Below are 25,371 nucleotides of genomic sequence, written 5' to 3'. Positions count from 1 at the left end.
TATTATAGAAAACTTCCAGTTGAAAATATTATAGAAAAATGTAAAAATTTATATAAAATAAGCAATGACTTATATGGGACTCGCAAATAGTAGAAAAAATAAGTAGGTGACTCACAAGAGAACCATTAATAGTAGAAAAAATAAGTAATAAGCTAACTTATAATTTAATCCCAAATATGCACTTTGTGTAGGCTTTATGGTGTTTTGGGTGCGGAACCTTTAAGATGACTTTGGTCTTTTCTCTTTCCCTTCTCTTGAAATTAGGAATTGCAATGAGGTAGGTTTCTTATTCTTCGCCCCCAAGGTCTACTCAACAAGATTTAAGGTCTAAGACAATAATTATAAATGAGATATTTATGTGAATTTATATTTCAATTATTGAATTATTTCATGGAAAGATGGAATGATTTTTTTTTGGGGTAAATAATAAAACAGCTTTTGTACGTGAGATAGGGAGAAAGATGAATATGGATTTCTTTAATTTTAGCTAGAAAAACACTTTTTCAGAATCTTTTGTTAAATTAAAATTATGTTGAGTTAAGTTCAAGGGTCATATTCTAAAATCTTTTGCCCTTGAATAAGACTTAGGCTGTGTTTGGTTTGATTAAAAATATTTTATGGAAAACATTTTACAGCTTTACGGATGTTTGGGCGAACTAAAAAATTCTGTCAACTTGAAATCATTTTCCCTTTGATTGTAAAATAGCACTAGCTTTGGTGTAACACGATCTACACTTCTATTTTCCTACATTTTTGTTTGATTTTTGTTTCTTTGGATTTTTATATTGAAAATTTTCTATTATAATATTTGTTTGAATGTTGGGAAGATGTAAGAAACTTGTAGAAAATGTGTTTTTTAGAACATTTTCAGGAACACAACTAAACACTTGAAAATATTTTCTAGAACCTTTTTTAGAATGCAGCCAAACTTTCTGTCAACTTGAAATCATTTTCCCTTTGATTGTAAAATAGCACTAGCTTTGGTGTAAAACGATCTACACTTCTATTTTCCTACATTTTTGTTTGATTTTTGTTTCTTTGGATTTCTATATTGAAAATTTTCTATTATAATATTTGTTTGAATGTTGGGAAGATGTAAGAAACTTGTAGAAAATGTGTTTTTTAGAACATTTTCAGGAACACAACTAAACACTTGAAAATATTTTCTAGAACCTTTTTCAGAATGCAGCCAAACTTTCTGTCAACTTGAAATCATTTTCCCTTTGATTGTAAAATAGCACTAGCTTTGGTGTAAAACGATCTACACTTCTATTTTCCTACATTTTTGTTTGATTTTTGTTTCTTTGGATTTCTATATTGAAAATTTTCTATTATAATATTTGTTTGAATGTTGGGAAGATGTAAGAAACTTGTAGAAAATGTGTTTTTTAGAACATTTTCAGGAACACAACTAAACACTTGAAAATATTTTCTAGAACCTTTTTCAGAATGCAGCCAAACTTTCTGTCAACTTGAAATCATTTTCCCTTTGATTGTAAAATAGCACTAGCTTTGGTGTAAAACGATCTACACTTCTATTTTCCTACATTTTTGTTTGATTTTTGTTTCTTTGGATTTCTATATTGAAAATTTTCTATTATAATATTTGTTTGAATGTTGGGAAGATGTAAGAAACTTGTAGAAAATGTGTTTTTTAGAACATTTTCAGGAACACAACTAAACACTTGAAAATATTTTCTAGAACCTTTTTCAGAATGCAGCCAAACTTTCTGTCAACTTGAAATCATTTTCCCTTTGATTGTAAAATAGCACTAGCTTTGGTGTAAAACGATCTACACTTCTATTTTCCTACATTTTTGTTTGATTTTTGTTTCTTTGGATTTCTATATTGAAAATTTTCTATTATAATATTTGTTTGAATGTTGGGAAGATGTAAGAAACTTGTAGAAAATGTGTTTTTTAGAACATTTTCAGGAACACAACTAAACACTTGAAAATATTTTCTAGAACCTTTTTCAAAATGCCAAACTCTTGAAAATATTTTATTTTTCAAAATATATTTTCACCTGAAAATATTTTAGGGTCATAAAACATTTTACATCCAACTAAAAACAGCCTTAGATTCAAATACTACTTTAAAATATTTGGAAAAGAAACCAGTCAGAGCAGCTTCTCTTAAACTGAACCAATGCAAGAATAGGCTTTCTATAGCCCAATGGAACTTAGACCTTAAAAAGATAAAAGGGTTTTTGATTTGAGCCTTAAATCGATTGACGGATGGAGGATTAAAGAATTGCCTGGATGAACGATGGACCAAGTAAAACGGCCCTGTACTTATTAGACAAGCACAGTAAAATTGCGGAGATTCAACAATGAAAAGCAGCGCTAGACCAAATAAAATGGGCCTCATACCAAATAACAAGCCCAGTTAAGATTGCTTATAGATTTAACAATTGTGGTCAAAATAGAAAGAAAAGGCTAAACAGAATTAGGCTGAGTTTCATATTTGGGTCAGGTTTGAGTAAAATGATTCAAGGCTCAAGTCTTTGGTGATGCCCCATTATCTCGTATCAGAGTGAAGAGGCAACCGGTTATGTGGATGATTTATATTTTTGGGCTTCTTTGACTGCATTTTGGGTTTTATGCAATTTTAGATAAGCCAGTACAAATGATCTTTTTGATTATATAATAGGAATCTTGTGACCCTCTTTATAAATGACTAAGTCTAGCACCATATCAATTTTTACAATTTTGTTACAATTTTATCACGTGGCAACTCGTGAGTAGTGAAAATAAAATGATAGGTCCATATGGCAACTCGTGAGTAGTGAAAATAAAATGATAGGTCCATATGGATCTATGATTCTATCACTTATAAGTCGCTATGTAACAAAATTGTAGCAAAGTTGTGAAAATTAGTGCACTGCTAGTCTTACTCTATAAATTTTTTAGACAAGTGGAGTATGGTCTAGGCCTAAGTACATAGATCTATTTTCTCAACCAATTTAAAAAAAAAAAAAAAGAAAAAAAAAAAAAAAAAAAAAAAGAAGAATGGACATAGATCTAGAGTCGGTCCTGGCGTTTTGAATTTTTTACGTTTATTTATTTATTTATTTTTTATGGGAAACTTGGAAGAAATATCATTCCACTAAAATTGAAATACAACAGAGCCAAGAAAGGAAAAGATTACATTAGATCATCTCTAAAAATATTCAGAATACAAGGAGGAGGGATTCCTTCCCAAATTTTGGATTGGCTTGAAGATTTAGCTTCTTTTGCCAGAGTGTGCGCTGCTCTGTTGCCGTCCCTTTTCAAGTGATGGAAGGAACAGTGGCTAAAGGTGCTAGACGCTACCCAATGTCCTCAAGGATGTGGCCGAAATCGTTGCCAGCAACCCCAGAAGTTAAGCCAAGGATGATGGATAGTGCATTGGACTCAAAAAAGACCTGGTCAATCTGCATCTCCGAGGCAAAAAGGACTCCATGAAGCAGCGCATATGCTTCTGTAGTTTCAACAGGGAAACAAGAGGGGAGGACCAAACTAAGAGCACCAATGGGAAAACCCACGAAGTCCCTAATAACGACTCCGATGCAGGAGTTACCACCCCCTGCTTCAGTTGCGCCATCCACGTTTACCTTAAAGAAGCCATTTGGTGGTGTAGTCCAATGGTCGCGAGCAGGGGGGAGGGGTGGGAGAGAGGTGAGCTGAGCATCATTAAAATCCAAGTAAGCTCTTTTAGCAGAGTCCCAAACCTGGGCAACCGAGATTGCAAAGTCATTGTGAATGGCTTGATTTCAATTCCCCTAGATTGACCATAAGACCGTGAAGAATAAATCCTACTCCCTTAACATGCCAAAGCCTATGAACTTCGACGCAAGGTCCATAAAGTCAGCATTTGTAGTTGATAAGTTCACTGGGCAGTTAGACCAATAAACCCAGGTTTGCTTGGCATGGGAGCAAAAGAGCAGGGCATGTTGGATGGATTCCATTTCCATGTCACATAACAGGCAAAAACCAAAAATGTTAAGACCTCGGCAACGAAGGTTTAGCATGGTTGCAAGGCCATTTCTGCAAACTTTCCAAGCAAAGATCCGAACCTCTGGGGGAACAACCAAACCTCTTTCTAGAATTTTTTACGTTTGCATGGATGGGTTTTGCATTAGGTGCATTTGCACATTCTTCGGTGCATATTATAATACGATTAATGAAGTGAAGTATTCATTATATTTATATGGTAGAGGGAGAGGGAGCACATCCAAAAGTGAGATTATATGCATTTCATTAGAAATATTTTTTGGCCCCTGAGATTGAGTAGCAATTGCTAAAGCAAGTCCATCACTATTACAATACATGCTTTCCAGGTACTAAGAAACAAAATCTCTCTATATATTTGAATCTCAAACTTTATATATAACTAGTCACAAACTCGCGCGTTGCACGTGATAATTTTTTAGATAAAATACTATTTTAGTCTCTAGACTTTATAAAGAGTTTTTTTTTTTTTTTTTTACATAGTTTTATCATATTTTTCATAATCTTATCTATAACATTTTTTACCATTATCATATATTTATTAGTTGATGATTTGCATAACATAGACATTAAATAAGAGGTAGAACTATTCAATAATTTTTTTAAGTCATGGTGTATAAAGATTATGATTTTATATATATATATATATATATATATAATCCCTAGTTAGAGTTTGATTAGTTTTAAGTTTAAATTTTTATTATTATATTTAATTGTTGATTTTATTGCACTATAAAGTTTTCAATGTCCTTTGTATAGTCATCTCTATTTTATTTCTTACACCTCTTTACCACCTTTTTATTTTCCAAATAACAGTTATTAATAACGTTCGATTTCATTTCTTTTTTTCTTCCTTCATTTATTTATTTATTTTTTTATGTTATGTTGCTAGTTGTAAATTTTATGGTTATCAATAAGAAATAGACATCATGGATGGCTTAAATAGTTATAAATGTAGTTACGTTGGAGGTATGTTAAAAGGTCTTTTTTTTTTTTTTTTTTTTTTCCTTCTGAATTTTCAAGGAAATATGAAAGACATTTCTCTAGTTTGGTCTCAATCAATTAAGATATCCACAATATATTAACGAAAATAATAATGAGCCTAAATTTTTTTTAATGTATGAAGTGGTTAGGTTAGTGGTATGTAAAATTAAAAATAATTCCAAGGAAATGTAAAAGGCCTTTTTAAAAAAAAAGAAATTGTGACTTTTTGAATTGTAAAAATATGATTTTTTTAATTACCTTGCTTATAGATTTCATTATTAAGTTATAAACATCTAAATTAAAGTAGATGAATATATAAATACAAAATTATATGTAAAGTTACAACTGCATAAGATAAATATGTATATATATATATATATATTATTCATGAATCATTATTTCATTTTTAACTTATAAATATCTAAATTAAAGTTTTATTTTGAAAAAAAAAAACTAAATTAAAATAGATGAATGTGTATAGGTAAAATTATATGAAAAGTTAAAACTACCTAAGATGAACGTTTAACCACTTGTAGATGTGTGTTTTTTGAAGACTAAAAGTATACACAATTGCCTTGCAAATCATCAAATTTGGTGGCTTTACAAAACAAATATTTCATATTGCAAAAAACTTTACATGAACTCCTCTTTTATGACAACCTTTTTTTTTTTTTTTTGCCGAAACAACTTAAGAATATTAAGACTTAAGTTAACACATGTGGTAGTTGTAAAACACGTCAGTGATATGAAATATAGAAAGGTTTAAATATTTAAAAAACATTTTTAGTAGATTGTAATATAAAACATTTTTTTCTCAATATTTTATGTAACTTTTCCCATAAGATCAATATTGTTGACATCCTTTAAAGATGATACATAATATATGGGCCTAGACACATTCAAAGGGTGCTATCTAAATTATATGACCCTTTATCACACAAATATATTGATTCCCCTAATGTATGGTAAAGGAAGGCAGGTTTGTGTCTGGCCATTTTCTTGATTTGTGCCACATAATTTAATAGTATGGACGATGTGACTGGATTCAAATGTTGAATAAAATAAGATGAGAGAAAAAAAGAGTAAAAATAAACTATATAGCAGTAAACATCAAATTATCCAAGTTATTCTATGTAATATAATAACATTATATTATTATATAGTACTATATGTATAATGCAGTAGGATACTATTTAATCAAATAGAATATAAAAGATAATAACTTAAAATACAAAACTAAATTGCATCAACCCAAAATAGAATTATAATTAACACAAAAATTCATCAACCTAAAGGATTGATGCGATGAAAATAAAATATAAAAAAAAAATCAAACAAAAAATGAAAAACAAATTGAGAGAGAGAGAGAGGTAACCTTTTTTGTGTAGAAAACTATGCATAGAATGAAAAGAGAAATGTTAAATTTATAGTAAGATGTTGAGAATAAGAAGAGTCAAAATAAAGGAAAACAAAAAGGTAGAGAAAGAATGATATTAAGGAAGAAAGTAGTGGGGAGATGAAGATGTAGAAGGGAGTGAGAGTTTTGGAAAATTAATAATAAAAAAAATGGTTAAAAGATATTTAAATTTTTAAATAATGGAGTTTTTAAGTCATCTTAAAAGAGAAAATGTTTAAAAAATATATATAACAAAAATTGGAAATAAAAAATGATGACGTGGTTGATGATGTGGCTCAATGTGAGCGTCGCAACATTAAATGCTACGTTTCAGCTTTTAGTAATATATAGATATAGATTTATAGTAAGATGTTGAGAATAAGAAGAGTCAAAATAAAGGAAAACAAAAAGGTAGAGAAAGAATGATATTAAGGAAGAAAGTAGTGGGGAGATGAAGAGGTAAAAGGGAGGGAGAGTTTTGGAAAATTAATAATAAAAAAAAAGGTTAAAAGATATTTAAATTTTTAAATAATGGAGTTTTTAAGTCATTTTAAATGAGAAAATGTTTAAAAAATATATATAACAAAAATTGGAAATAAAAAATGATGACGTGGTTAATGATGTGGCTCAATGTGAGCGTAGCAACATTAAACGCTACGTTTCAGCTTTTAGTAATATATAGATTCTTGTTAACAATTACCAAGCAAAAATACTTTTCTTCTTCACCCAAATTGTTGTTTAATTATATTGTCTATAAATTTATCTTGCACCTTGTGGTTCGATCTCGATACTCTGAGAATTATATTGCTACAATCTCTTGCACTTGGGAGTGGCAAGCAACTACTTGTGTACATCTTCTAATATTATGTCTCATTTGTAAAAACAATTTTTACAATAGTCGAGTTAACAAATTTTATTAGTTGTCAATAGAGTCCACTATTGACATCATTTTATCATATACCATTAACAAGTTGTAATCTTGTCATTTGTAAAATATTTTGTGAAAGTTTTTTTGGCTCTAGACTTATTGCAAAATCAATGGTATGGAAAAGAGGTAGAGAAGAGACATGTAAAAGTGTGCAAATTATATATATTAGCCAACGTGGCAGGTGAGTGGTAACATGGAGGTCGGGGTCTTGGGCCAACAAGACTTCACTTGCAGAGTGTCTTAGGTTTGAGTCATCCTTCCCCTACTAGTGAGCGTCTTAGTGTCCATCTCCCTCTCGGCTGCACCATCCCCTATGCATTTTGTCTCTACCTGCAATCACATATACATGACACAAAATGATAGTAGAACGTGTAATCACCAGCTTGATCTTTCATTGTGTTGGCATGCATTTGCATTTGCATTTGCCCAGTACAGAGCCTTTTGAACTATCTTTTTAGCTAACCAATTATGAAACGCCACAGGTTCCTACTGATATAGTCTAATGAAAAAGCCAAGTCGTGCAACTTAATAATGTTAGCAAAATCATACACAGCCATTCCAACAGAGTATAAATGGCATGGCAACCAAGTATGTAAATTGGAGAATATACTTTATCACCCATCAAACATGGTATGTAGTTTTTACACGCAACAAAGGCTATAGACTATAGTGTACATGTAATAGAAGGTTGATGAATATGCGATTCAAGCGCACATTACAAAGCATGTAATAGCCTAATAGGAATAATAAAACTGTGAAGAACATTACATAGGAGTTCTCGACTTCTGGTTTCATAGCTGAGCTATCTTAAATCAATCACACAAAGATGCTTCTTAGCCTTAAAGAGTTGCAGAAAATTTGCTTACTGTTTAATCAGTGTGAACGAAAATGCAACTTAATGGAGAAAACAACGACACTGCCACTGCCAATAGTGTCACTGAAGCAAGCCGCAACATCAACATTCTCACAATTTTCCTATCACATGGCGATCACTTTGCTATAATCATGGTTCACTTAGTAGGTCGTGGAAGCCATCATTCTTAGTGGACTTTTGTTCCCTTGGAAGATCCACACTGGCCACGATGTTTGCTGTCATTTCAGGAGAAGATCTATCTGGTACCACAGCACACAATTGGCCATGAGAACATGCTCGAGCTGGGGATTGCACAGGTGAGTCACCAGGGCTTCCACCCAAAGCCCGAGGTGGAGATGATGCCTTCCCATCAGTCTTCTTCTTTACAGCCTTTTGATGCCACTGCTTTAGGGCCTTGGAAGTTTGTTCATCAAATATTGACCTCTTCATGGTTGATCCCATCTAAACTTGAAAAAAACAAAAAAGTAAGAATACAATTTTGAAAAAAATATGTCTAGAAGATTGGTCACTTGTTGCCAGCATATATATTATGTGAAAGCTGTGTACAGGGTGATTATCTCAGTCATCAATTATTACCAAAAACCAGACCATATTTATTACTTTTTCAAACTCAAAATCTTCAATCTGTAATTGGCTACTCATAGATTTCAACATGCATTTAATGTACGTTAAGTTTGAATAGCAAAATGAGCATACCTGAGTAACAAGGGCATACAGTGGAAGTGTAATGTAGCTGCACATAAATTGGACTCCTACCCTGTCAGATTGGAAGTTCAATTAAGTAATTTGGTCCAATGTCAATAATATGAATTAGGATGTTCATGAAGCACCTTCTAGGAAGAATGACATCTACGAACCATTACAATGTCTTTAGGATCTCTTATATTGGTCTAATATAATAGTTGTATTAGATGATAATTCTTCATTTGAGATGCTTCACACATATAAAAGAACCAAGACTCACCCGAGGAGAACTCTTAAAATTATAAGACCAAAATCCTCATGAAAACAAGATCTCAAGCCGAACTCATACTGCACCAAGACTATCCATTTAGAATTCCAGCAGTGAATATAAAATAGTTAGAAAGGGAATGGAGAGTGGTTTATTACCCATATCCAAAAGAAGTATGTTATCTCAAATGCATTCTGGACAAGTAACAGTCAGCTTGTTAGAAAATCTTCTTAAGTCTTGAGATGGAAAAATGAAGAAGAAGGACACTTATTTTCTCTCCAATATAAATATATATATACACACACACACACACACACATTTAACATTTGCACTGGTTCTCAAGACAAAAGTTTTTGTCTTTTTGCCTGAGACATTAAGCAAAACACGCAGATATCTTCTACCAGGCTGAATTTATGCAACTCTACCACGTAGGTTACCTATGATATTTCATGTAAAAGAATAGGAGGTAACTTAGTAATACCTGGAATAAGACGAAATGGATGAGATAAAGAACTAATTGAGGCCAACCAAACCAAAAATGGCTGTCAGAGACTTGCACAAGAGGTATTCCTTGGACTACGGATTGCCTTTCTTTGATTTCAAGAGCCATTTTTGATATTATTCCTTGAAGCTTGGTCCCAACAGCTAATATCACCTTTAAACCACCCAATCATTAGCTCTTGAATTAAAAAATACATATTCAGATAATTTCTGTAATGAGTTTCTTACAAGTAGAGGAAGTATGGACACGCAAAACATAGCCTGCCATCCTGAAAAGGAAAAAATCAATTATATCTTCGTTAATTTTAAGCACGAAATATGAAGATCACTTAATATTATTAAAGAAACTACAAACTACCAACTCCATTGCCTAAATTAAAAAAAGAAATAGAAGAAGAAAGACTAACCACTGACATTAATAAGCAGAAAGAAAACCACTGAAGCCCATAATAGTGGACTGCAAGCAGCATGAAGATCAAATTTAGAAAAATAATAAAGGAAATGGGGACATATGGAAAGGATTACTCACATAATCTCAACGTCAGGAAGGTGAATTGGTAACTAAGAACAGAAAATTAAAAAATATTGGCTGTTTACCTGATTCCCACAACTACCTTGAAGTCATCTTCTAATGACTTCTTGATATATTTTTGAAAGTCAAACTTACTTCCAGGTGCTAAATGAACCTATAAAAAAGAAATATTCAATTTATCAACAAATACCATATAAAGATGATCCTAAAACTCTTGTGTTGCACTGAAGAAACTCACAGTAACAAATCCATGTCGCATGGTCAAATAGTCAGCCCTACGAACAGATCTGAAGAACTGTCGCCAGAAGCAGACCTGAAAGATTGAAACATTCAAGCTTTGCATCAAGACATACAGGTTCTAAAGCAAGGCCAGAAAAACTAAATCAGTTAGGAAAATTTCAAAGATGCTTGATTCAATTTTTTTTTTTTTTTTTTTTTTTGAGGTTTAACTTCTCATTTGACTCAACGGTACAAAAAGAATTTTTTTTATAATATACACACTTAATTTTACACAGAAATTTAAAGCACAAGTGCAGAACATATTTAGAAAAGTACACTGGTGTACAATTGGCACCATTTCCATATTCAAAGTAATTGAAAGCAGAGTCAGAGACATATTTCTTACAAAGTAGAAGGAGATTGCTGTTTTAGTCCAGAAACTAGTGTGGTCTCTTACAAAGGATGTCTCATGAGTAAGCCTGAATCTTTGAGGATCTGAATAATAGGCACACACCCAATTCAGCACGAATGAAATTTTCCATGCTGACAATGTAATCTAGTAGCAACAAGCAGTAAGTAATTATCATCTTTCACTAATATACCATTCAAGGTTTCATTTTCATGAATAATTTCCTTTTCCCAAACCTTCCACCCCCGTATCTGCCAAAAAAAAAAAAAGAGAGAGAATCATAATTATACATCTAGTGTATGTTGATACCACCTATATATAATGAATATCAGCAGAGATAGCTCTTCAAAGCATGACACCATCCCCATGACGAACTGGAAGAGCAAATTCTATAAGTTTCTTCCCAGTGAATACTTTCTTCCTTGATCCAAACACCCTTGTACCACATGCTTCCAGGTACTCATTATATGATGACTTAGGAACTACAATTAATAATTATAGACAAACCTGAATGTGTACCCACCTTTAATCTTCCAAGCGTCATCGTTATGGCACTGTATATCACATGGAAGACAGCTAAAAAGAATATGAAGATGTGTAACTGATGCAAACCATTGACAGATATAAGTGGCACATAACCCTACATTATGATAAAGTAAGAATGGCATTAGTCGTTATGACCAGGAAAAGGAAAGAATGTGGACATTTAATAAATTGTACTTGAAACAATGGCATCAGTCATTGGATTGAAAAGATAAAGCTGACAGTTGTTGTAATCTGCCTGACAGTGTATGATTAATTTTAGAATGTGAAAGGAGATAAAAATACTGTGTCATGTTGTATGTAAATACATATCCTTTTAGAAAGTTAGAGTGAGAAGCTAAGATTTTGGTGGAAAAACATTAAAATTCAGATGCAGCACACCACAGATATATGTTCATTCTACGCCAACTATCATGGTCAACAGAAGTCGTGCTCCACATATTGGCATGGAGAAAGCCATGAAACTGAGAGCATAAGATCCTAGATCTTTTCAAATTCAACATACTCTCACCTTTAACATGTACACTTACATCTGTGAGCTGGTTTTGATTATTTCAATAAAAATGACTGAAGGGAGGCATCACATGAAACTTTTCCTATTACCTTTTAGGACCAGACAGTTTTCCCCAACTGGGTTGAGATCTGCTATTATATTTTCCTATCATTTCTCTTCCTCAATCTCACTTTTTAGTGTAGATAGATATATACACCTTTTCTGTTATTATGCACATTTATTTCATGATAGCCAAGTTCCTGCTCTGTAAAGCATGTTAACCATATTGTATTACTGGGTGAAATTCCATTTTAACTTGTTTATAATATGATGGTTGTATCTAATAAATGCAATCCATCCAAAATCATTAGATCTAGAGACAAAATTATCCTCATTTTCTCTCATTGAACAACTAGATAAACCCCTGATCTTCATTGAATTTATCTCTACCATTATTAAACAGATAATGAATTAATAATGCCAATTCATAGAGCTCCATTACAACAAGGCAATGAACTTATGGACTGATGGAGTACTAACCCTACACACTTTAACTGAGGTTAAAAATAAACAAGATTTTGGTGAAGTCCATAACAAAGAATAAGGAATCTGTTTCTTTTTAATACCACATTCAGGTCCACTGACTTGGTGATCCCTTTTCTTGCTTTTTTTTGGCAGGATTCAAGGAATCAGTTAAGAACGACAGTTTCCTAGAATGAAAAAGTTGCCCAATTGTGTGAAGGAACACTTCCTTTTTATTTGAGACTTAAAAAGTTACCTTCTCAGTAAGATAAACTTACCGCCTTGCAAGAAGGACCTTTGCTTTCAGCAGCTAGATATCTATGCTCATGCCATAGAAGCCTGCGATGTCCCCCCTCCTCGTGTTCATTACTTCCTCCTCTAATGGGACAAGGTAACATGGTCTCTGAAATATCTACGGGAATACATATTCTAGCAATGTAGGTTTGCCCGAATGTCAAAATTAAAGAAATGAATCCTAAAACCATAAGCTCTGCAAAAATTAACCAGGAAGAGAAAGCTTGGTCAATATGAAAACATGGACAGAAATATTGTTAGTCAATTGTACTAATTCTAGCAATGTAGGTTTGCCCGAATGTCAAAATTAAAGAATTGAATCCTAAAACCATAAGCTCTGCAACAGAAATATTGGTAGTCAATTGGGCAGACCAAAAACTAATGGAAATACATATAAATAAAAAAAACACTAAGAAACAGGGTTGGTGCTTTTACCGCCTTTAATTTTCTCAAGAGCTTCAACCAAAGCGTCCTTTTTCCTTTTTTGAAACCACTGAAAGAAGAGCAACATATCAAGTTCTCTAAGATGTTACTTACTGGGGAGGAAAAACAAACAAACAAACAAATGATTGAACATGGCGGCATGTTATTGGGTTTCAATTTTAGGAAAATCACAAGAAAGCAAGCAAGTCATATGATATAATGCTAGACCATTCCAATTCTTCTAAGTTCGTCCAGATTCAAAATTTCCCTAAGTGCTTCAACTATGCCCAAGAATTATTTTTCCAAATCAAGACCATCCAATAACCAAAAAACAAATCCAAAACTTAAATCACACAACATTCATATTTCATATTATTGCACGAAACTAAAAAACAGAAGAAGAAGAAGAAGAAGAAGAAGCATTTCTTTCATTATAAGAACCAAAACCAAAAGGTTTCTTGGTATGATGATTAAAAAAAAAAATTATTATTATGGAAGAGACGTCATAAATTCAATTCAACTCCCATCGTTTCTGTCAAAAAATGAAAATACCCCAATAAAAAGACATTCCCTCGTGAATCCTTTTGACCCCAATGAGATCACAAGAAAAAAGATTTGAGAATGCATAAACCTTACCAGTCCAATCTTATGAATAGCTTCTTCCAATAGTATAGAAATCACAATGAGGACGGCACAAACTGCGGCAACAGCCCACGTGGGAGTCTGATCAAGCTCTTTGGCACCTCCGCCTTCTCCACCTCCGGCCATTTTATAACTCCCAAACAAGCTCCTTAACTATGAACAATGATCGAAAGAACAACAACAACAAAAAAATCTACCTATGCATGCATTCCAACAATGACACATTCATCGTAAAATGTTTGCGAGATGAATTCAAGATTCAGTTAGACAAGGCATTCTGTGAAGGGCGGTTTGGTTTCTTTTTAATTTTTGGTTTGTTGTAACGGTATTGAAACCGGAATGTACGGAGAGACAAGAGTGGCAGTTGGGATTGGAGATTGCCCGTTCCTTTCAGATATAATTTAGAGTTTGCCATTGGTTGAACTGGTTTACCTTTAACAGATCAACAGACGACGATACTAAATTTGCCAAAAATGACTATTTTTGATAAACTTCGATTTTCTCTTTTATATATATTATTATATAAAAGGTATTCATGTTTGTTCAGATACGAGAAAAGGGCGTTAGTAAACAATTGTTACAACGCGTACAATTGTTACAAATAAGGAATTTTAACACCGCGTACAAGTCTCCAAAAAAATGAACCTTTATACACATATATATTTAAGATTAGATTAAAAAAATAAAAATATGAGTGACCCAAACCCAATCTAATTATGGCTACTTACCCAAAACCCAAGTCCATTAGATCAATCAAATTAGTATTTTTTTAATAATAGGAATCAAATTAGTATTGATGCGATTTCAAAAAAAAAATATATATATATATATATATATTTTGTAAGAAGTAACTAGTTTGAGAAGTAACAAAATGAGACATTAAAGAAACATATCAACAATATACATTACTCAACATCAGAGAAATCATTACAATAATCATTAGACCGTGCTGGTTTTCAGATCACTCTTTTTTATCTACTGTCCAATGGAACTTGAGAAATTAATCTTATTCTTTTTCTTGTTTTTGTTCTTGTTCTCAAAACCACAGGCCATAAGTGTTCAAACCAAGTATTGGAGTGAATTTCTTCCACATGATTATTATTCAACGCGGCACAGTCCAACCATGCTAAAAAAGGTATAAAAGGAATGTACTCGTGCATTCCATCCTTAGAATCTTGAAAATCTCCTATCTTGTTCCACTTATACAAACTCACATTATATGAATAAATTTCTTTCACTGCCCCTCGGCTCTGCAAAACAATCCACTCCCCATCAAAAAAGATGGGACAGAAGCCATTGAACACGCTCTTTAGTGGCCAAGGACTGATTTTAATTCTAACACACCCCCATTCACCTTTTTCATAATCAAGGAGTACAAAGACGACGATCTGTGTCCTTAAAATACGTACTATATTAATTGAACCCCTTGTAACTCCAAACCACATGTCATCTTTGAACTTATCAAGAAAACGGGGCTTGCTTATGATTTTTGGATTGTTATCTTTTAAATCAAACACAACAATATCAACGGATTTCCTTATCCAATGCAAAGATTTGTTGAAGTAAACTGCCTGACCATGTTTGACAAATTCACTTGATTCACACTCTAGTATTGCATCCACTCGATCCCACCATGCAATTTCTTTAGATGAAAATATCGTAAATCCATATTGTTCTCTACCACCTAGGACAATCTTCTTCCTATAAACAAGAACCAACTGGCAATGATTATTGGAAATCAAAGCACTAGAATGATCATAAACCAACCCAATATTTTGCTTAACGCTTGGCAACCATTCTATTGGTTTCAGAATATAATGGTATTTCTTTATTGTTGGGTTATAAAGACTAAAGAGATTGGTTTGTAGTATATTGAGTAAAAGAATACCATCGCAAGAATCAACAATTTGATGTTTAGAAATAGGCCTGACAGAACTGTTAAGGGAGTGGTGTTGAGGATGAAGAGAAAGGTACCTTATGTTTTGTGGACTATGAAACGAAAAGTGAAAGAAACCATGGACAGATTCGAGACCAAGAGCATGATCATGTGTTGGCAACAACTTAGGATCAGAGATGATGGAATTGATGATTTGATTAAAACGTTGACTAACACACTTCAACCTGAACAAATATTTGATTGGCAAACCTGAAAAGATTTCAAGAAGGACATCGTCACATAGTGTAGCCATCACCATAGTTCTTGATTTGTTGAAAATCCTTGTCAAAACCAAACAAACTTTATTTATTAGGATCAAATTCTTGGACCCACGGTGTGGTTTGGATTGGTCACCAGTTAAAGAGCTGGGTTTTGGGGGAAAATGAGAAAGGGGGGGGGGGGGGGTTTGTGTTTGGTTTGGGAAGTATAAAATAATAAGAATTAGGGTTTTTCGATTTCTAAGCTAGAATGATATTTTTTAAATATTAATATTTTTATATACGTATAAAATATTAATATTTTTATATAGAATGATATGCAATTTGATTCCCATATGTAAGGTCTATGAGTGATCTTATAAAAGATGGCGTAATAAAGCATCAAAATATATATATATATATATATATATATATATTTTTTGAAATCGCATCAATACTAATTTGATTCCTATTATTAAAAAAATACTAATTTGATTGATCTAATGGACTTGGGTTTTGGGTAAGTAGCCATAATTAGATTGGGTTTGGGTCACTCATATTTTTATTTTTTTAATCTAATCTTAAATATATATGTGTATAAAGGTTCATTTTTTTGGAGACTTGTACGCGGTGTTAAAATTCCTTATTTGTAACAATTGTACGCGTTGTAACAATTGTTTACTAACGCCCTTTTCTCGTATCTGAACAAACATGAATACCTTTTATATAATAATATATATAAAAGAGAAAATCGAAGTTTATCAAAAATAGTCATTTTTGGCAAATTTAGTATCGTCGTCTGTTGATCTGTTAAAGGTAAACCAGTTCAACCAATGGCAAACTCTAAATTATATCTGAAAGGAACGGGCAATCTCCAATCCCAACTGCCACTCTTGTCTCTCCGTACATTCCGGTTTCAATACCGTTACAACAAACCAAAAATTAAAAAGAAACCAAACCGCCCTTCACAGAATGCCTTGTCTAACTGAATCTTGAATTCATCTCGCAAACATTTTACGATGAATGTGTCATTGTTGGAATGCATGCATAGGTAGATTTTTTTGTTGTTGTTGTTCTTTCGATCATTGTTCATAGTTAAGGAGCTTGTTTGGGAGTTATAAAATGGCCGGAGGTGGAGAAGGCGGAGGTGCCAAAGAGCTTGATCAGACTCCCACGTGGGCTGTTGCCGCAGTTTGTGCCGTCCTCATTGTGATTTCTATACTATTGGAAGAAGCTATTCATAAGATTGGACTGGTAAGGTTTATGCATTCTCAAATCTTTTTTCTTGTGATCTCATTGGGGTCAAAAGGATTCACGAGGGAATGTCTTTTTATTGGGGTATTTTCATTTTTTGACAGAAACGATGGGAGTTGAATTGAATTTATGACGTCTCTTCCATAATAATAATTTTTTTTTTTAATCATCATACCAAGAAACCTTTTGGTTTTGGTTCTTATAATGAAAGAAATGCTTCTTCTTCTTCTTCTTCTTCTTCTGTTTTTTAGTTTCGTGCAATAATATGAAATATGAATGTTGTGTGATTTAAGTTTTGGATTTGTTTTTTGGTTATTGGATGGTCTTGATTTGGAAAAATAATTCTTGGGCATAGTTGAAGCACTTAGGGAAATTTTGAATCTGGACGAACTTAGAAGAATTGGAATGGTCTAGCATTATATCATATGACTTGCTTGCTTTCTTGTGATTTTCCTAAAATTGAAACCCAATAACATGCCGCCATGTTCAATCATTTGTTTGTTTGTTTGTTTTTCCTCCCCAGTAAGTAACATCTTAGAGAACTTGATATGTTGCTCTTCTTTCAGTGGTTTCAAAAAAGGAAAAAGGACGCTTTGGTTGAAGCTCTTGAGAAAATTAAAGGCGGTAAAAGCACCAACCCTGTTTCTTAGTGTTTTTTTTATTTATATGTATTTCCATTAGTTTTTGGTCTGCCCAATTGACTACCAATATTTCTGTTGCAGAGCTTATGGTTTTAGGATTCAATTCTTTAATTTTGACATTCGGGCAAACCTACATTGCTAGAATTAGTACAATTGACTAACAATATTTCTGTCCATGTTTTCATATTGACCAAGCTTTCTCTTCCTGGTTAATTTTTGCAGAGCTTATGGTTTTAGGATTCATTTCTTTAATTTTGACATTCGGGCAAACCTACATTGCTAGAATATGTATTCCCGTAGATATTTCAGAGACCATGTTACCTTGTCCCATTAGAGGAGGAAGTAATGAACACGAGGAGGGGGGACATCGCAGGCTTCTATGGCATGAGCATAGATATCTAGCTGCTGAAAGCAAAGGTCCTTCTTGCAAGGCGGTAAGTTTATCTTACTGAGAAGGTAACTTTTTAAGTCTCAAATAAAAAGGAAGTGTTCCTTCACACAATTGGGCAACTTTTTCATTCTAGGAAACTGTCGTTCTTAACTGATTCCTTGAATCCTGCCAAAAAAAAGCAAGAAAAGGGATCACCAAGTCAGTGGACCTGAATGTGGTATTAAAAAGAAACAGATTCCTTATTCTTTGTTATGGACTTCACCAAAATCTTGTTTATTTTTAACCTCAGTTAAAGTGTGTAGGGTTAGTACTCCATCAGTCCATAAGTTCATTGCCTTGTTGTAATGGAGCTCTATGAATTGGCATTATTAATTCATTATCTGTTTAATAATGGTAGAGATAAATTCAATGAAGATCAGGGGTTTATCTAGTTGTTCAATGAGAGAAAATGAGGATAATTTTGTCTCTAGATCTAATGATTTTGGATGGATTGCATTTATTAGATACAACCATCATATTATAAACAAGTTAAAATGGAATTTCACCCAGTAATACAATATGGTTAACATGCTTTACAGAGCAGGAACTTGGCTATCATGAAATAAATGTGCATAATAACAGAAAAGGTGTATATATCTATCTACACTAAAAAGTGAGATTGAGGAAGAGAAATGATAGGAAAATATAATAGCAGATCTCAACCCAGTTGGGGAAAACTGTCTGGTCCTAAAAGGTAATAGGAAAAGTTTCATGTGATGCCTCCCTTCAGTCATTTTTATTGAAATAATCAAAACCAGCTCACAGATGTAAGTGTACATGTTAAAGGTGAGAGTATGTTGAATTTGAAAAGATCTAGGATCTTATGCTCTCAGTTTCATGGCTTTCTCCATGCCAATATGTGGAGCACGACTTCTGTTGACCATGATAGTTGGCGTAGAATGAACATATATCTGTGGTGTGCTGCATCTGAATTTTAATGTTTTTCCACCAAAATCTTAGCTTCTCACTCTAACTTTCTAAAAGGATATGTATTTACATACAACATGACACAGTATTTTTATCTCCTTTCACATTCTAAAATTAATCATACACTGTCAGGCAGATTACAACAACTGTCAGCTTTATCTTTTCAATCCAATGACTGATGCCATTGTTTCAAGTACAATTTATTAAATGTCCACATTCTTTCCTTTTCCTGGTCATAACGACTAATGCCATTCTTACTTTATCATAATGTAGGGTTATGTGCCACTTATATCTGTCAATGGTTTGCATCAGTTACACATCTTCATATTCTTTTTAGCTGTCTTCCATGTGATATACAGTGCCATAACGATGACGCTTGGAAGATTAAAGGTGGGTACACATTCAGGTTTGTCTATAATTATTAATTGTAGTTCCTAAGTCATCATATAATGAGTACCTGGAAGCATGTGGTACAAGGGTGTTTGGATCAAGGAAGAAAGTATTCACTGGGAAGAAACTTATAGAATTTGCTCTTCCAGTTCGTCATGGGGATGGTGTCATGCTTTGAAGAGCTATCTCTGCTGATATTCATTATATATAGGTGGTATCAACATACACTAGATGTATAATTATGATTCTCTCTCTTTTTTTTTTTTTGGCAGATACGGGGGTGGAAGGTTTGGGAAAAGGAAATTATTCATGAAAATGAAACCTTGAATGGTATATTAGTGAAAGATGATAATTACTTACTGCTTGTTGCTACTAGATTACATTGTCAGCATGGAAAATTTCATTCGTGCTGAATTGGGTGTGTGCCTATTATTCAGATCCTCAAAGATTCAGGCTTACTCATGAGACATCCTTTGTAAGAGACCACACTAGTTTCTGGACTAAAACAGCAATCTCCTTCTACTTTGTAAGAAATATGTCTCTGACTCTGCTTTCAATTACTTTGAATATGGAAATGGTGCCAATTGTACACCAGTGTACTTTTCTAAATATGTTCTGCACTTGTGCTTTAAATTTCTGTGTAAAATTAAGTGTGTATATTATAAAAAAAATTCTTTTTGTACCGTTGAGTCAAATGAGAAGTTAAACCTCAAAAAAAAAAAAAAAAAAAAAAATTGAATCAAGCATCTTTGAAATTTTCCTAACTGATTTAGTTTTTCTGGCCTTGCTTTAGAACCTGTATGTCTTGATGCAAAGCTTGAATGTTTCAATCTTTCAGGTCTGCTTCTGGCGACAGTTCTTCAGATCTGTTCGTAGGGCTGACTATTTGACCATGCGACATGGATTTGTTACTGTGAGTTTCTTCAGTGCAACACAAGAGTTTTAGGATCATCTTTATATGGTATTTGTTGATAAATTGAATATTTCTTTTTTATAGGTTCATTTAGCACCTGGAAGTAAGTTTGACTTTCAAAAATATATCAAGAAGTCATTAGAAGATGACTTCAAGGTAGTTGTGGGAATCAGGTAAACAGCCAATATTTTTTAATTTTCTGTTCTTAGTTACCAATTCACCTTCCTGACGTTGAGATTATGTGAGTAATCCTTTCCATATGTCCCCATTTCCTTTATTATTTTTCTAAATTTGATCTTCATGCTGCTTGCAGTCCACTATTATGGGCTTCAGTGGTTTTCTTTCTGCTTATTAATGTCAGTGGTTAGTCTTTCTTCTTCTATTTCTTTTTTTAATTTAGGCAATGGAGTTGGTAGTTTGTAGTTTCTTTAATAATATTAAGTGATCTTCATATTTCGTGCTTAAAATTAACGAAGATATAATTGATTTTTTCCTTTTCAGGATGGCAGGCTATGTTTTGCGTGTCCATACTTCCTCTACTTGTAAGAAACTCATTACAGAAATTATCTGAATATGTATTTTTTAATTCAAGAGCTAATGATTGGGTGGTTTAAAGGTGATATTAGCTGTTGGGACCAAGCTTCAAGGAATAATATCAAAAATGGCTCTTGAAATCAAAGAAAGGCAATCCGTAGTCCAAGGAATACCTCTTGTGCAAGTCTCTGACAGCCATTTTTGGTTTGGTTGGCCTCAATTAGTTCTTTATCTCATCCATTTCGTCTTATTCCAGGTATTACTAAGTTACCTCCTATTCTTTTACATGAAATATCATAGGTAACCTACGTGGTAGAGTTGCATAAATTCAGCCTGGTAGAAGATATCTGCGTGTTTTGCTTAATGTCTCAGGCAAAAAGACAAAAACTTTTGTCTTGAGAACCAGTGCAAATGTTAAATGTGTGTGTGTGTGTGTGTGTATATATATATTTATATTGGAGAGAAAATAAGTGTCCTTCTTCTTCATTTTTCCATCTCAAGACTTAAGAAGATTTTCTAACAAGCTGACTGTTACTTGTCCAGAATGCATTTGAGATAACATACTTCTTTTGGATATGGGTAATAAACCACTCTCCATTCCCTTTCTAACTATTTTATATTCACTGCTGGAATTCTAAATGGATAGTCTTGGTGCAGTATGAGTTCGGCTTGAGATCTTGTTTTCATGAGGATTTTGGTCTTATAATTTTAAGAGTTCTCCTCGGGTGAGTCTTGGTTCTTTTATATGTGTGAAGCATCTCAAATGAAGAATTATCATCTAATACAACTATTATATTAGACCAATATAAGAGATCCTAAAGACATTGTAATGGTTCGTAGATGTCATTCTTCCTAGAAGGTGCTTCATGAACATCCTAATTCATATTATTGACATTGGACCAAATTACTTAATTGAACTTCCAATCTGACAGGGTAGGAGTCCAATTTATGTGCAGCTACATTACACTTCCACTGTATGCCCTTGTTACTCAGGTATGCTCATTTTGCTATTCAAACTTAACGTACATTAAATGCATGTTGAAATCTATGAGTAGCCAATTACAGATTGAAGATTTTGAGTTTGAAAAAGTAATAAATATGGTCTGGTTTTTGGTAATAATTGATGACTGAGATAATCACCCTGTACACAGCTTTCACATAATATATATGCTGGCAACAAGTGACCAATCTTCTAGACATATTTTTTTCAAAATTGTATTCTTACTTTTTTGTTTTTTTCAAGTTTAGATGGGATCAACCATGAAGAGGTCAATATTTGATGAACAAACTTCCAAGGCCCTAAAGCAGTGGCATCAAAAGGCTGTAAAGAAGAAGACTGATGGGAAGGCATCATCTCCACCTCGGGCTTTGGGTGGAAGCCCTGGTGACTCACCTGTGCAATCCCCAGCTCGAGCATGTTCTCATGGCCAATTGTGTGCTGTGGTACCAGATAGATCTTCTCCTGAAATGACAGCAAACATCGTGGCCAGTGTGGATCTTCCAAGGGAACAAAAGTCCACTAAGAATGATGGCTTCCACGACCTACTAAGTGAACCATGATTATAGCAAAGTGATCGCCATGTGATAGGAAAATTGTGAGAATGTTGATGTTGCGGCTTGCTTCAGTGACACTATTGGCAGTGGCAGTGTCGTTGTTTTCTCCATTAAGTTGCATTTTCGTTCACACTGATTAAACAGTAAGCAAATTTTCTGCAACTCTTTAAGGCTAAGAAGCATCTTTGTGTGATTGATTTAAGATAGCTCAGCTATGAAACCAGAAGTCGAGAACTCCTATGTAATGTTCTTCACAGTTTTATTATTCCTATTAGGCTATTACATGCTTTGTAATGTGCGCTTGAATCGCATATTCATCAACCTTCTATTACATGTACACTATAGTCTATAGCCTTTGTTGCGTGTAAAAACTACATACCATGTTTGATGGGTGATAAAGTATATTCTCCAATTTACATACTTGGTTGCCATGCCATTTATACTCTGTTGGAATGGCTGTGTATGATTTTGCTAACATTATTAAGTTGCACGACTTGGCTTTTTCATTAGACTATATCAGTAGGAACCTGTGGCGTTTCATAATTGGTTAGCTAAAAAGATAGTTCAAAAGGCTCTGTACTGGGCAAATGCAAATGCAAATGCATGCCAACACAATGAAAGATCAAGCTGGTGATTACACGTTCTACTATCATTTTGTGTCATGTATATGTGATTGCAGGTAGAGACAAAATGCATAGGGGATGGTGCAGCCGAGAGGGAGATGGACACTAAGACGCTCACTAGTAGGGGAAGGATGACTCAAACCTAAGACACTCTGCAAGTGAAGTCTTGTTGGCCCAAGACCCCGACCTCCATGTTACCACTCACCTGCCACGTTGGCTAATATATATAATTTGCACACTTTTACATGTCTCTTCTCTACCTCTTTTCCATACCATTGATTTTGCAATAAGTCTAGAGCCAAAAAAACTTTCACAAAATATTTTACAAATGACAAGATTACAACTTGTTAATGGTATATGATAAAATGATGTCAATAGTGGACTCTATTGACAACTAATAAAATTTGTTAACTCGACTATTGTAAAAATTGTTTTTACAAATGAGACATAATATTAGAAGATGTACACAAGTAGTTGCTTGCCACTCCCAAGTGCAAGAGATTGTAGCAATATAATTCTCAGAGTATCGAGATCGAACCACAAGGTGCAAGATAAATTTATAGACAATATAATTAAACAACAATTTGGGTGAAGAAGAAAAGTATTTTTGCTTGGTAATTGTTAACAAGAATCTATATATTACTAAAAGCTGAAACGTAGCGTTTAATGTTGCTACGCTCACATTGAGCCACATCATCAACCACGTCATCATTTTTTATTTCCAATTTTTGTTATATATATTTTTTAAACATTTTCTCATTTAAAATGACTTAAAAACTCCATTATTTAAAAATTTAAATATCTTTTAACCTTTTTTTTTATTATTAATTTTCCAAAACTCTCCCTCCCTTTTACCTCTTCATCTCCCCACTACTTTCTTCCTTAATATCATTCTTTCTCTACCTTTTTGTTTTCCTTTATTTTGACTCTTCTTATTCTCAACATCTTACTATAAATCTATATCTATATATTACTAAAAGCTGAAACGTAGCATTTAATGTTGCGACGCTCACATTGAGCCACATCATCAACCACGTCATCATTTTTTATTTCCAATTTTTGTTATATATATTTTTTAAACATTTTCTCTTTTAAGATGACTTAAAAACTCCATTATTTAAAAATTTAAATATCTTTTAACCATTTTTTTTATTATTAATTTTCCAAAACTCTCACTCCCTTCTACATCTTCATCTCCCCACTACTTTCTTCCTTAATATCATTCTTTCTCTACCTTTTTGTTTTCCTTTATTTTGACTCTTCTTATTCTCAACATCTTACTATAAATTTAACATTTCTCTTTTCATTCTATGCATAGTTTTCTACACAAAAAAGGTTACCTCTCTCTCTCTCTCAATTTGTTTTTCATTTTTTGTTTGATTTTTTTTTTATATTTTATTTTCATCGCATCAATCCTTTAGGTTGATGAATTTTTGTGTTAATTATAATTCTATTTTGGGTTGATGCAATTTAGTTTTGTATTTTAAGTTATTATCTTTTATATTCTATTTGATTAAATAGTATCCTACTGCATTATACATATAGTACTATATAATAATATAATGTTATTATATTACATAGAATAACTTGGATAATTTGATGTTTACTGCTATATAGTTTATTTTTACTCTTTTTTTCTCTCATCTTATTTTATTCAACATTTGAATCCAGTCACATCGTCCATACTATTAAATTATGTGGCACAAATCAAGAAAATGGCCAGACACAAACCTGCCTTCCTTTACCATACATTAGGGGAATCAATATATTTGTGTGATAAAGGGTCATATAATTTAGATAGCACCCTTTGAATGTGTCTAGGCCCATATATTATGTATCATCTTTAAAGGATGTCAACAATATTGATCTTATGGGAAAAGTTACATAAAATATTGAGAAAAAAATGTTTTATATTACAATCTACTAAAAATGTTTTTTAAATATTTAAACCTTTCTATATTTCATATCACTGACGTGTTTTACAACTACCACATGTGTTAACTTAAGTCTTAATATTCTTAAGTTGTTTCGGCAAAAAAAAAAAAAAAAGGTTGTCATAAAAGAGGAGTTCATGTAAAGTTTTTTGCAATATGAAATATTTGTTTTGTAAAGCCACCAAATTTGATGATTTGCAAGGCAATTGTGTATACTTTTAGTCTTCAAAAAACACACATCTACAAGTGGTTAAACGTTCATCTTAGGTAGTTTTAACTTTTCATATAATTTTACCTATACACATTCATCTATTTTAATTTAGTTTTTTTTTT

General features: G+C 32.9%; 3 protein-coding genes across 3 annotated transcripts; 1 reads left to right on the top strand and 2 right to left on the bottom strand.

Annotated features, from left to right (window-relative positions):
* Nucleotides 1–7,890: 7,890 nt before the first annotated feature.
* Nucleotides 7,891–14,180, bottom strand: LOC136067492 (MLO-like protein 9). The gene is made up of 15 exons (XM_065773442.1): nucleotides 13,700–14,180; nucleotides 13,076–13,133; nucleotides 12,625–12,836; nucleotides 11,312–11,428; nucleotides 10,982–11,039; nucleotides 10,786–10,874; nucleotides 10,399–10,473; nucleotides 10,226–10,314; nucleotides 10,036–10,085; nucleotides 9,857–9,897; nucleotides 9,609–9,782; nucleotides 9,286–9,321; nucleotides 9,140–9,207; nucleotides 8,872–8,932; nucleotides 7,891–8,616 (listed from the first exon to the last, which is right to left on the bottom strand). The coding sequence occupies exons 1-15, from the start codon at nucleotides 13,829–13,831 to the stop codon at nucleotides 8,305–8,307; spliced, it is 1,572 nt and encodes a 523-aa protein (XP_065629514.1). The 5' UTR covers nucleotides 13,832–14,180; the 3' UTR covers nucleotides 7,891–8,304.
* Nucleotides 14,181–14,560: 380 nt separating this feature from the next.
* Nucleotides 14,561–16,025, bottom strand: LOC112016143 (F-box protein At5g07610-like). Its single transcript, XM_024048654.2, has one exon. It carries the CDS (start codon nucleotides 15,898–15,900, stop codon nucleotides 14,677–14,679), a length of 1,224 nt encoding a protein of 407 aa, XP_023904422.1. The 5' UTR covers nucleotides 15,901–16,025; the 3' UTR covers nucleotides 14,561–14,676.
* A 589-nt stretch (nucleotides 16,026–16,614) lies between these two features.
* LOC112016137 (MLO-like protein 9) lies at nucleotides 16,615–22,901 on the top strand. The gene is made up of 15 exons (XM_024048647.2): nucleotides 16,615–17,092; nucleotides 17,659–17,716; nucleotides 17,956–18,167; nucleotides 19,364–19,480; nucleotides 19,753–19,810; nucleotides 19,918–20,006; nucleotides 20,319–20,393; nucleotides 20,478–20,566; nucleotides 20,707–20,756; nucleotides 20,895–20,935; nucleotides 21,010–21,183; nucleotides 21,471–21,506; nucleotides 21,585–21,652; nucleotides 21,860–21,920; nucleotides 22,176–22,901. Exons 1-15 carry the CDS (start codon nucleotides 16,961–16,963, stop codon nucleotides 22,485–22,487), a joined length of 1,572 nt encoding a protein of 523 aa, XP_023904415.1. The 5' UTR covers nucleotides 16,615–16,960; the 3' UTR covers nucleotides 22,488–22,901.
* The last annotated feature ends 2,470 nt before the right edge of the window (nucleotides 22,902–25,371 follow it).

Source organism: Quercus suber, unplaced genomic scaffold (genome assembly GCF_002906115.3).
Source record: "Quercus suber isolate HL8 unplaced genomic scaffold, Cork oak 2.0 scaffold_6, whole genome shotgun sequence".
Lineage (NCBI taxonomy): Eukaryota > Viridiplantae > Streptophyta > Magnoliopsida > Fagales > Fagaceae > Quercus > Quercus suber.
Note: the sequence above shows the minus strand (reverse complement) of the source record. Positions and strands in the feature narration are given on the sequence as shown.